General features: G+C 41.0%; 1 protein-coding gene across 4 annotated transcripts in view; it reads right to left on the bottom strand.

Moving 5' to 3' along the window:
- Window positions 1-12,543, bottom strand: part of USP33 (ubiquitin specific peptidase 33) — an 82,886-nt gene that overhangs the window by 23,741 nt on the left and 46,602 nt on the right. For 3 of the 4 annotated variants that reach the window (XM_045026368.1, XM_045026371.1, XR_006581472.1), the window contains 7 exons: window positions 9,117-9,537; window positions 8,503-8,643; window positions 4,828-4,940; window positions 3,007-3,179; window positions 2,817-2,911; window positions 2,113-2,146; window positions 98-143 (listed from right to left, as the gene is read on the bottom strand). In XM_045026368.1, coding sequence (XP_044882303.1) covers window positions 98-143; window positions 2,113-2,146; window positions 2,817-2,911; window positions 3,007-3,179; window positions 4,828-4,940; window positions 8,503-8,643; window positions 9,117-9,537 — 1,023 coding nt within the window. The remainder of the gene's footprint in view (window positions 1-97; window positions 144-2,112; window positions 2,147-2,816; window positions 2,912-3,006; window positions 3,180-4,827; window positions 4,941-8,502; window positions 8,644-9,116; window positions 9,538-12,543) is intronic. The other variant, XM_045026370.1, reaches the window with a different exon arrangement.

Consider the following 12,543-nt stretch of genomic DNA (forward strand, 5'->3'; position numbering starts at 1 on the left):
AATACTAATACTAATACTAAAATTCTATGAAACTCATTAACCTTGCCACATTCCCAATCATGCAGAAGAAACATTTTTAAAGGTGTGATTACAATACCTCAGGAAAGTTTTGCATTTTGCAGAATTTCACTCCATTTCTTAACCTAAGCAAAGATGAAAAACATCATTTAGTTTTATAAATGTTTTGCCTCTTGTGCCAACTCAACAAAAACATGATAAAGTCTTAGAATTGTGTGTTACATTAGTAAACCTGAAATATTCCTGAAATGCAGACTAGACTTACTGTAGCCAAAGTGTATGAATAATGAAATCTTGAAGCAAAGAAAATCTGTTCCACTGAATAATTCAAAGCAGTAACTATGAACGTGTCTACCAGTTCAATCTAGTCAACGGATTTTCTTAGTATGGGGGAAAAGATTTAGCATTTAAACTTTGTGAAAGCAAATTATGGCTGAATTGCAGTTTTTGCTAAATAAGTTCATTCAAGAAAATTTATTAGAATGGAGTGCTAATATGCACTCCATTTCCACTGAAGGCTATAAACATTCTTCAAGTCCTCTGTACTTTACTGGCCTCATACTTTATTTACTTAAATTGTACTATGATGCTTGTACAAGAAAACAGTGTTATGTATAACAGCAACAACTGTTAAGAGTCTGACAGTGTTACGTTCCTTTATTTTGATAAAACATCATCATTTAGACTGCATTAACAATTAAGGATTTAGCTTACAGTAATACAAAGGGTTGCTGTACATTTAGATGAAATATTTCTTTATAATCCCTGTGATACTACACCCCAGGGGAGCGCCCTATAAACCTCATACTCTTCATTTGTATGTAATTGTGATATTGCATACAAAGCATGCCTTATAAGGTATCATGGGAAAGGTTATGATCTGCTTAAACCCACTGTTCCATCTAAATATATATATCTCATTAATGCATATGAAGTTATGAGAATTGTATTGTATGATTTCCACTAAAATTTGCTGTGGGTTTGGGAAGCACCCAGATGCTAGCTCACTAAAGACAATAACCAGGGAGATAACCAACACCTAGGCGGGTGTTGAACAACCATCAACAGCCATTGTCCAGCAAGGGAGCTACAATGCAATGACTCACTTGCACAAGGCCACACCAGGGGAATTGCTCAACCTCACCTTGTGACTCAGCAATCCCCACTACACATGCCTGGACTTATGTTCTCCAAACACATGGACTAAGGGTATAAAACAGAACACGGGGCCCCATGCTTTGCCTTTTCTCCTCCGCTCACCTATGCTGCAAGGAACAAGGATGCTGAGAAGACTGATGATTTCAACAGAGGAGACTGGCCCAGGTTTAAGAGACAAACCTGTATATTAAGGACTAAGATCCAATGGGGTGAGAACATTGCTTGATCGAAATACTGTCTAGTGTGATAAGGGTTAAGGTCTAGACTGCGTGCTTATATTTTATTTTATTTTGGTGACCACTGACTTTTTGCCTATCACTTATAATCTATCTTTTGTAATCAATAAACTTGTTTTATTGTTTATCTTTACCAGTGAGTTTGCCTGAAGTGCTTGGTAAATCTGCTCAGGTTCACAAAGGCTGGTGTATGTCCACTTTCCATTCCAAGTGGTGAACCAATTAATAAACTTGAATTGCTCAAGAAAAGGTCTTGAACAGCGCAAGACTATGTATTCCCGAGCTACAAGGCTGTGAGCTGGGGGAGATTTGGCTGGTGCCTTTCTCTGTGATATTCATGAGTGGCTCTGGGAGCATTCATGCAATCTAGCTGGGTGTGGGGCTCCATATGTGATTGTGCTGAGTGATAACAGTACCTAGAGGGGTTTGCTCCTTGTCACTAGCAAAGCATTGAGAGAGACAGCCCAGGCTGGAGAGTTAAGGGGGCACAGTCGTCCCACAGTGCAGTCCCAGGCTACACCTTGTGGATCCCGTCATAATCCCAATTTGGTTGTCCTTGTACCAAAAATACAGGATTCTCATCTATTAAAGTCACTGTATGTTGCATTTATTTCCACACATTCAACTTTTGCAGCAACAGTTAATGTGCTGATCAAGACCAAGGCTTATCAAAGCAAACTTAAGGTAAAAGATGACTTACTTTTTACACTTTTCACAACTGTACATATTATCACCTGTAGATATTGTGGGGGGGAAAACACAACCATTATTTTCTAAACACAAGCAATTATTCTTCAAGGTATCCACTATACTTTATTGATTATAATTGTGATTTACAATAGCTATTATACTTTTCTATTGCTTTGATTGTGTCGTAATTTCAGGGATAATTTATTTTTCAGGTTAAATGTTTTCAGTCAGTGTCTGAAGACTTTGGATTGCTCTGGAGAAAGTTTAGTATTTCACTGAGCAAATGTATGATATGGTTTTCTTAGGGTTTATGCTCCCAAACAGTAAAAATATATTCTGGATTATGTTGGGTTATTTAATGATGTTAAAATAAAAGGGAAGCAGTACACAGTTTAAAGGAAAGAGAAGGAGCAAATTCCCAAATTTAGATTGAAAATGTCCTGAACTTCAATCTGATTTTATTTCATTATGAGAAATTCAATTATTGGCTATTTCCAAGAAAACTTATGTGAAAATTCTTGCTTCAAAATCTATTTCAAAGGTGGTTTATTTAAAAAAAAAAAAAAGAAGTGGATTCTATGACCAGGAATATTTTTTTAAAAAGTCTGATGTGTGCTTTGGTTCAATTAAAAAAAAAGCAAAAAGTAAAATACCTCATCTATTTACCTTGTTTTAAAAAGAAGGCACATTAGACATATTTTAAAAAGGGCTTACCCTTGAGCTCATCTCTGGCGAAAAAGGCAGCAAGACAATCTTGTAAGGTTACTATTGGACCCCAAAACCAGCTAGGAACACATGAGACAACAAACCTGAAACATCATTGACAGAAAACACAACAAATGTTCTGCCAGTAGAGCAGAAACCGCAATTTTAAAATCTAAGCACTACAAAGAAAATCAATTACCTTTTAAAGTATTCCACAAAAAATGCTATCCACCCCTGGGGCGCGTACGCTTCACCACACGACCCTGCCTTGACTAGAGAAGTCTGATGACTTGCAGAATGCAGTTTGGCAAGGTCTTCCTTACCTGGAATAGGCAATGAGAGATCCTGAAAAGTCTCCAGGGTAACAGATACCTACGCAAAAAATAAAGTAGGGAGGAAAATTAGGCTTTTGTTAAAAGAAATAAGCAATTAATTCTAATGTTGTCAAGTACACCACAGTGTTTCCTTACTTTATTTTATGATCTTGAGAAGTTTGACCAAAAGAGTGACTGCTAACTAAAGATTCAGTGTTTTATTCCTAAAATTCCACTAGATGGCAATCTCTCAATCATCATTTACATGGATTTGGGTCATAAAACCAGTATTTTGAAGAACATTGCACCAGGTGATACTTTAACACTTAAAGCAGTAACAATGGCTCTTTTATAAACCCCAGCTGGTTTATCCCATGGTAGTGGTGATGTTAGTAGTACAGAGCTTTTCACAGATGGCTCTCATGGGTGCTAATTCTACCAAATGTTGTTCAAATTATTTTGATGGTGTTTTACTTAGAAACAGCCCTCCCTCTCCAAATAAGAATGAGCACTTCTCACGTTTGGGGCTATTTTTAAAAGGAAACTGAAGTGGTTTGTTATAACAACTTAGAAGTAAATATTTGCTAAGAATCATTTTTGGAAGTTTTTTTTAATTACCTGCTACTATTTAAGTGGCACTGTGAACAAAATGGGACTTGCTTTCTTCAGTGGGGGCTGCCATTTTTACTAAAGAACATCACACTTACCAGCAGGAAGCTGAGCTTCATAAGGCATTCTAGGACTTCAAACCACTTTGAAAAATCAAATTTTAAATGTTTTTAATGAGACCTGAATTTTCTCAGCCCTAACTTACACGATGAGGCTGTTGAAACAGTATGACTAGCTACCCTTTTCTATATTCCAGATAATTAAAAACACTTAATGACTGCCTTTTCTAATCCAATGTAATAGTTAGACTATTTTATATTACAAGGCAATTTTCTTGAGGAAGCTGTGTGTGTTAGGAAGTCAGGCTAACCATGATTGGATTTTCTGCTAAATGAAGTTGCAGATGTAAAAGATTCCTCCTCCATATTGGGTTCCATTCTTCTGGCATTTCCCAGGCAAAGCATTTCTCCTCCCCCCAACACAGCCTTTATTCTTATTTAAAAACTGAAGAATTGAAAAGAGGCACCTCATAGCTTAACGTAAAAATAACTGAATGAGCAGTTCTGAATGATATTAGCAATCTGTGACCGACAGCATGTAGACACCACAGCCCTTGGTTAGCCATAATATGATAGGAAAAGGAACTGTGGCCTTCACCTGCACACGCACCTTGCTGTGTGTGTTTAAGCAAGGTAACAGAGCTGTTCAGCTAGTTTATAACCAATAGTGGGAACTTCCTGGATGGTGGCAGGGAAGAGGAAGAAAAAGAAAACTTTACTGCACTTGGGGAAAAAGAAAAAAAACAAAAAACTTAGTTTGCAACCAACACCCACAATTTTGTTGAGTTTCAGTTGGATTTATGCTCTTTCTATTCCCAAATGAGAAGCAAGAGTCTATATTAAAGAAGAGTTGCAACAGTTACTATTAGGGACTGAGAAATTAAATTGAGGAGACTTAACAGCTGCAGAACTCAGAAAGGGGCCAAATCCCAAGAGAAAGATTACACATGTAAAAGGTAAAATGACTGAAATTAACTATGTATATTTTAATATAAAAATAAACACCACATTCATGTCAGAACATCTCCCTACACTCACCCTATCACAAGTCAGGCACTGCACTGAGCTTATGATGGTCCCATCAAATATGTCAGATATGACACTCCTGTATTTCTTGTGTTTCTTCTTTTTTGGAGAAGATACAGTTGGAACTAATATAAAAAGGCAAAAATAAAAATGGTTAAAGAGGGTTCAAAGTACAGTGTGTAACCTTTAATTCTGCTTTGCCTGAATCCATTTTTAAAATGACATGATTAAATGAGTATGTGCCACCTCTTTTCAGGATTGAGATAAAGGAACTAATTCCCTTTCCCGATTATCTCATCCCCTACGGAATGCCAAATTACTGGCAGCTATGGCTGAGTTAGTGTATCTCCTAGGCTCAATTGTTCCTGTAGGTTCCTAGTAGAATGAAGGTAGACAAACATGCTTGATCCTTCTTTCTTTCTTAGTGGAATTTTCAAGGCTAGCATTTAAGTTAAGTAAAACTCAGACACTTAAAGGGGCAATCTTAGAATCCTTGGTGTATAGCTCTCAGATTAAGACCCATTTTAAGCATATTCTCACTCAGAGTATAAAGTTCATACATCGGAGAGCATATGCTAGCCTCATTTGACCATAACAGTTTCGCAGGGAGTCTTCAACATATCTTGGTTGAAGGATTCAACTGGTACAGACTCGAAATGCTGAGGCACTGATTATGGTGGGCCAAAATGGGACGAGTCTCAGTGATAGATACAGAATTTAAAAAGCAGACTGATTGAAAAAAGAAAACCTGCCCCCTGCTGAGACTGCCTAAGTGGAGCAGTCTCTAAAGCTCTCTGAGGGATCTTCCCCAATTGATCTGGAAATCAAGTATAAATAATTTCAAGTTCTGATCTGTATGAGATGAGTAATAGCTGTTTCTCTGGAGTACAAAAAACCCTCAGAAACAGTGTCCTGGTCCCCCTACATTAGAGAATAAAACCTAGAAGCATCATATGAGATATAGACTGCAAATGCTCTTGCAGTACCTACCCAACAGACTAAGGTCCCCAAAACTCCTCCTGTAGGAGTCTTGGCAGTGGACCTGCTGATTTGCTAGTTGCCAATACAAATAAGGAGCAGCTAAGTGTGGGGCCAATAACAATGAAAAGGGAAACAAACAGCTCCAAACAGACCTCCCCCCCAGGGATGCAACTGCCCAAGGCTGCCTCATAGACAAAAGAAATCCATACACCAACTGTATGGCCCCTAAGCAAATACCTTTGAGTTCCTGCTGTCTCATGTAACTTCATTTCTAGCTGAAATAGGAGAAGGGAAGATTTGGGATCTGAAGAGAGAATACTGGCAGGAAGAAAAGCCAGCAAGCAAGAAAGCTCACTAGCAAGTCCTCTTTTCATGTGGCACTTTAGTTATGCAGCAATGCCTCACTTCCTGACCCCAGTGACGTATCCTTCAGTCATGTATTTTGATATTAAACTGGTTTAGAACACCTCACATTTTCAATTTGCCAGAGATTTCCATACTGAAAATGCATGACAGATGGAGTTGGAAGGGGGGAAAAAAAGGTGTTGGTTCCTGGGTACAGGACAGTTTGGCCTCATGAGAGTCAGGAAGGCACAGGAGAGAGTTTTGCTTTTGGCAACTAGGAAGGAGTTGAGACTTTTGGTACAGGGCAGGGGACAGATCTCTATTGTTTCCACTCTGGACAAAGATGGAGGTAACTTTACATCTGAGTGAGGAAGGATGAATTTCTCATTCCCCAGCCCAGCAAACCTTGACACTAGCCTCACTGTAATCTGCCCTACTACACAGAATTATGGCATTAGACGGATATTTCTGGAAAGCAACCAGGAGTGATACAATGTTGCCACTTAAATTATTCTTTGTTAGACTTCAGTGCTGACACACCATCACCATCAGTTAACATCTCTTTGAGAGCTGTGGTCTTTGGCTGTTTGCCAAATATAGCAGGCATCACTGTATGAAGGTTTTCTTCACAACCATAAATAAATAAATCTTTAGCAATTATTAATGAATGCTCAGATTTTGAAGCACAGTTATGTAGCAAACTCAAAAACTCAAACTCATTTACATCAATGAATTATCACACTACAGAGTATTGCACATTGGCAACAATCCCAAAAGGGGGATGCAGGCAACCCCTCTGGGCCATGTCTGAAATACCAGTTGTCCAGATCCTCAGCAAAGGAAAGGGAGTATAATGAAGCAGAGTACCAGAGTGGCTTTCCACTGAAACTGCTCAGACTCCTGCTGATGGCTGGAGAGGGCCAGCTATTAGGCTGACCATCTCTTCCACAGATGAGGGAACAGCAAGCCTGTCAGGATGGGAAATGTCTGGAAGTTTGGTTGAGACCACGATCAGCTTCCTAATGCTTTGAGTAGGCTGCTTGTAATCCGAGCATGCTCAGGGTCCCTGGGAGTTAAAGCTGTGACAGAGGGTGGGTAGAAGATCTGCTAGAATGGGACTTCAGATCACGACTCTGCAAAGCTGTTCATAGGTTCATCCAGATGAAAGAAAGGGATCAGCTACCTCAAGGAGTGGAGTAAGAAAGAGCTGCCCCTGCTGGAGAACTTGCATTTTGGTGTCAACTCTATAAAGGGACAGGGCCGCCCACGGGGGGGGGGGGCAAGTAGGGCAATTTGCCCTGGGCCCCGCAGGGACCCCCATGACAGTTTTTCGGGGCCCCTGGAGCGGGGTCCTTCACTCGCTCCGGTGGCCCCGGAAAACTCTCGCGGGGACCGGGCCCCTGGAGCATCTTCGGCAGCAATTTGGCAGCGGGGCGTCCTTCCACTCCGGGACCCACCGCCGAAGTGCCCTGAAGACCCACGGCGGCAGGTCCCGAGGCGGAAGGACCCCCCACCGCAGTGCCGGGTCTTCGGCACTGCTGCAGTGCCCTGCCGCCGAAGACCCCAGGCCCCCTGAATCCTCTGGGCAGCCCTGTAAAGGGACCATAGAGAGAGATGCAGCCAGGGTACAAAGTAGGGGAACCTCTTGTAGAGACAGAAGAAACTGCTATAAAAACATATTCCTGGTGCTGAGAGACTGCAGTAATGGAGAAGGAGCACTGTGTCAGAGCAACCCTGCAGTCAGTGAGAGCCTAGCCCTTTCAAGTGCTGACCTATTACTGATGAGTAGACTGTAGAATAGATGCAGCCTAAACAGACTCTCTGTGTGGGTAGCAGAAATTAGGACTGCTCCAATAGGTGAACTTGCCTAGAGCAACAGGGACAGGCATGAGCTCTTTCATCCTGGGAAACTCAACTGATGCCTTGTTCCCGCAAGAATCCTCTCCCTTGAATACCCAGTGAGCTCCTTCCCAGACTCTCCTCTAAAAACACGACCTTTTTTCCTTCTATGAGCATTCTTCCCTCCACCTCCATTTCTCCAATCAGGTGCTATTAAAGAAAGCTCAAGAAAAATATTGTCCATGCTTCAAGAGCAATAAGACAAAAACAACTGGAGAGGTAGGAAGCGCTATGGATACACAGTTGCTTATAGCGACTGGTAGTGATGCACCATTCTCCAATAAAGTGAAAAGAGACAGTGACACAGAAAATCATGAGAAGCTCTGTACCCCATTAGCATGGTGTCAAATCTCTAAGTAGAGGCCTAGAAGCACATGCAGTATCAATATCAAATACCAAAAAAGCAAAAACTAATGACACACTTATAAGCAATGCAATGCAAGGAGAAAAAGCAGCATATACCTTTTTTGTGTGCAGGTGCCAATCCAGACCATAATGAGCCTGATTTTGGAAGAGAGGTTGATAAACGTGTATTCACTCCTTCGTTTGAGGGAGGGCTTTGCGGTCCTGACAAATCAGTCATGTGGACATCACTGATGTAGTCTGCAACAGAAATTGGTATTACTGCACAGCTGAATTTTTCCAACAGTAAAGTTTTGCTTCAGGTTGAACTGCAAAATAGTTAGATAACTTACAATTTAGCAAACCAGTAGGTGACTGATTAAATGTTTGTGTATAAGAAAATTAAGTTTTAATTCAGCAGCTGTTAAAGCAGAAATAACGAGCCAACAAAATGCAAAAGCAATCACCAATTGTAATGTTATCTGAAGTCTTTCAATTGTTACAAATCTTGAATAGTTGGTAGTCACTGGACTTCAAAATGGATTAAAACAAACATATAATCAAAGTACCACATTAATGAACTTGAGCACCAGTTTAAAAACCAATCTACTCTCGTGCAATACATGACAAGTTATACATCTAAAATGGTTTCCCTCATTTTTACTTTTACATGCATTTCAGCTACAAGTATGATTTTGTTATAATTACTAATTAGCAACTGATCATACAGTCACCTGAAATTCTGCTGTGTATCTGCACTTTGACTGTTCCTGGATTATGTAAAAATTCAGCAGTTTCTGAAGCAATGTTTTTGTCTTTTTTTAAGTCCTCCATAGAACTTGCCCAGTTAAGCTTGTTACATGGTGTTTTTTCTTTCTGCCAATCTTTAGTTGTGAGGGAGTGGTTTTCAACATCTTGAATTAACATAGTAGCCTCTGCATGGTCCTCTGAGAATGGTCTAGAACCAGCCTCATTTTCTGCCTTATCACTGCTATCACAAGATTCACAGGACTGGAAATCTACATCTGACTGGTTCTTGTCTTCTTCCATACTCTCTTCTATACTTGTAGAATGGGTATCTTCTATTTCCATGACAGGTTCCTTTAGCTCTTCATGAAGCAGATCCATTAAACAACGCAGGAATTCTTGTGCGTCCTGGAATTTAAAATAAGGTACATAATCCCCTTTTATATTTAGAAGATATGCACATAGTGGAGTCGAAACAAGATGAAACAACAAAAAGCTAAAGCTGGCCACTAAATCAAAGGAGTAAAAACAAAGTAAATGCCACCTGCCCAGTCTGGGGCGCAAAAGAGAATTAGACTGTCAGTCCAAATAATATTTCATTTTGGATTTTGTAACCTCCAACACGAGTTCCATTCCATGTCATGAGTCTTACTTGGCAACTTTCCTTCTCACGCTTTCACTCATCACAAAGCTTATACTCTGTGCCAGGATATTTTAACTGTTAAAATATTTCTTGTGTGGTCTCTGTGACACAGAGGCCCCTTGGCAAAAGGTCGCCTGTTCTTTGCAAATAACACTTACCTCAGGCCTGACAAAGTCACTATACCAAACATATCTTACAGGATATTCATCTATAAAAAGTAAAATATAAGGTAGCTACAGAAAGCTCATAACTTATCAAGATTCATAATCACTGCAAGGTGTATGTATGGGTAATATTTATGTTGAAAGTATGTGTTATGGACTTTGTTAGTCACCAGAGGATAATGTCTCAGTGACAGCCTATTCAGCAGGAGGGAGTTGCCACCCTACACTGTTTTCCCACTTTTGCAATGCAAGCCTCAATTGTTCAGTCTTGCTCAGTACCAAAACTTTCAATGGAAAACCATCAGAGGCAAATGCAAACAATCAAAACCACCTGAAGGTAAAAAAAGAAACATGACAAAATAGGGGTTCACTCTGTCTATGAACAGAAACAAAAAACTGTTTCAGGATTACACAAAGGAGGGAAAGGTATTCTGCATCCTTCCACTGAGAAGATATCTTGAGGAACAAGGTATTCACATGAAAAACTGGATCCTGGTTTCTGTAAAGTTCTGAAACAGACTGAACATTTATTAGCTAGGAAAGGTAACTATTAATAAATGTAGATGCAGCTTCACATTTTGATTTTGTTTTGTATTATAGCTATTTGTTTCCACGTCTCTCATTTGTAGTTAAATCTTTATTCTTTCTTAAAAATATCTACTTTTGTTTTGTTGCAAGTGGTTCACAAGTGCTATCTGATTTATAGGAGCAGCGATTTAAGGTAAAAGTAGTAAACTGGGACACATTGCACCTTTGGGGGCAGAGGATCTGGGATTTCTGAGAGTAGCCTGTGTCCAGGGCAGCATATCACAGAGAACTGATTCAAATGGACTGGGGTGCACCTCTTGTTAACCTGCAAGGTGTAGACTGGGCTGGCATAGCTCAGGGGAAAGTGTTCAAGTGGCTGAAAGGTTAATAGTGGTAAGGAGCAGCCAGGCATAGGTGAGACTCCCTCAGTTTGGAGGCAGGGGGTAACAAGGTGGCTCTCAGTCCCGGGTACCCCAAGAACCATCACAATGACATGTGCATGCTAATACAAGCAACAACCAAATACCTGGTTAGCTCCCAGCTGTACAGTGAATAGAGGTTGTCGGTAAAGGAATCTAACCTCATCATATAAAGTTTTCAAACTTTTTTGCAACACCCAATCAGCGCCTTAAGTACACTGGTCAGGGAAACCACATTTGAACCTTTCAAAAGAAATAACTTTAATTTGTCCCAGCCCTCCAGCTGTTCCAGACTTGCCTGGATAGGAGAAGGAAACAAAGGGAGTGTTGTAGATTCATTCTCTAACAGCTCAGCAACCTCCTGTGGAAGGAGTGGGTGGGCTACAGTGGCAATGGCACTGCTGGCTTACTTTCAGCTTGAGCTCACTGCTGGTCTTATAAGAGCAGGAAGAGGGCAGAAGTTTGACCTCTTCCTGGTTCTCCCATCTTCAGTCATTAATTCCTAGTTTTGTTGTTCTTAACCATCTTTTATTCTTGTTGCACAGACAGCTATTTATTAAGAGGGTATCTGTTGGTCCACTTGTGGTGGGTTTAACAGGAGTTTGGTACATAATCATTTTGCTACTTGCTTACAAATTATTAGGGTCACCACTGTTTGGTTTCTGGGACTCTCCCTCAGCCCAATGATCTGTACACATGTAAATTTAAAACTTTTGACCTATTTGCTGTGGCTGGTAATTCTTTTAGGGGGAGTGATACCATCGCAGTTCAGGGCTACTGCACCTGTATTTCCTCTCAGTGGTCCAGCAAGGGCACCATTCTCAGACTCCCAGCTGCCCTGCAATTGCCTTTTGGGGAGGAGAATAACAACTATTTCCAGGCTGCACAGTTCCCTGCCTTCACTATGTTATTCCTAGGGCACTACCAAATTCAGTCCATTTTGGTCAATTTCATGGTCATAGGAGTCTAAAAATCATAAATTTCATGATTTCAGCTATTTAAATCTGAAATTTCACAGTGCTGTAATTGTACGGATCCGGACCCAAAAAGGTGTTGTGGGGGAGAGGGGTCACAAGGATATTGTAGGGGAAGTTGCAGTACTGCTACCCTTATTTCTGCACTGCTGCTGGTGGCAGCACTGCCCTCAGAGCTGTGCAGCTGGAGAGCAGCGGCTGCTGGCCGGGATCCCAGCTCTGAAGGCAGAGTCACCGTCAGCAGCAGAGCAGAAGTAAGGATGGCCAGGTATGGTATTACCACCCCATGCCTCCCTTACTTCTGCACTGCTGCCTGCAGTGCTGGGCCCTCAGTCAGCAGCCACCACTCTCCTCCCGCCCAGCTCTGAAGGCAGCAGCAGCGCAGATGTAAAGGTGGCAATATTACAATCTCCCCAAAAATAACCTTACGACTCCCCTGCATCTCCCTTTTGGGTCAGGATCCCCAATTTGAGAAATGCTGGTCTCCCCTGTGAAATCTGTATAGTATAGGGTAAAAGCACACAAAAGACCAGATTTTGGTTTTGGGTTTTGTTTTTTTTCTGGGGGGGGGGGGGGGGGGGGGGGAGGAGCGACTAGTTTTCACAGTGTGATGCATTTTTCATGGCCATGAATTTGGTAGGGCCCTAGTTATCCTCAGCAGAGACAGGCTGCCCAAAGCACACCTG

Source organism: Mauremys mutica, chromosome 8 (genome assembly GCF_020497125.1).
Source record: "Mauremys mutica isolate MM-2020 ecotype Southern chromosome 8, ASM2049712v1, whole genome shotgun sequence".
Taxonomy (NCBI): domain Eukaryota; kingdom Metazoa; phylum Chordata; order Testudines; family Geoemydidae; genus Mauremys; species Mauremys mutica.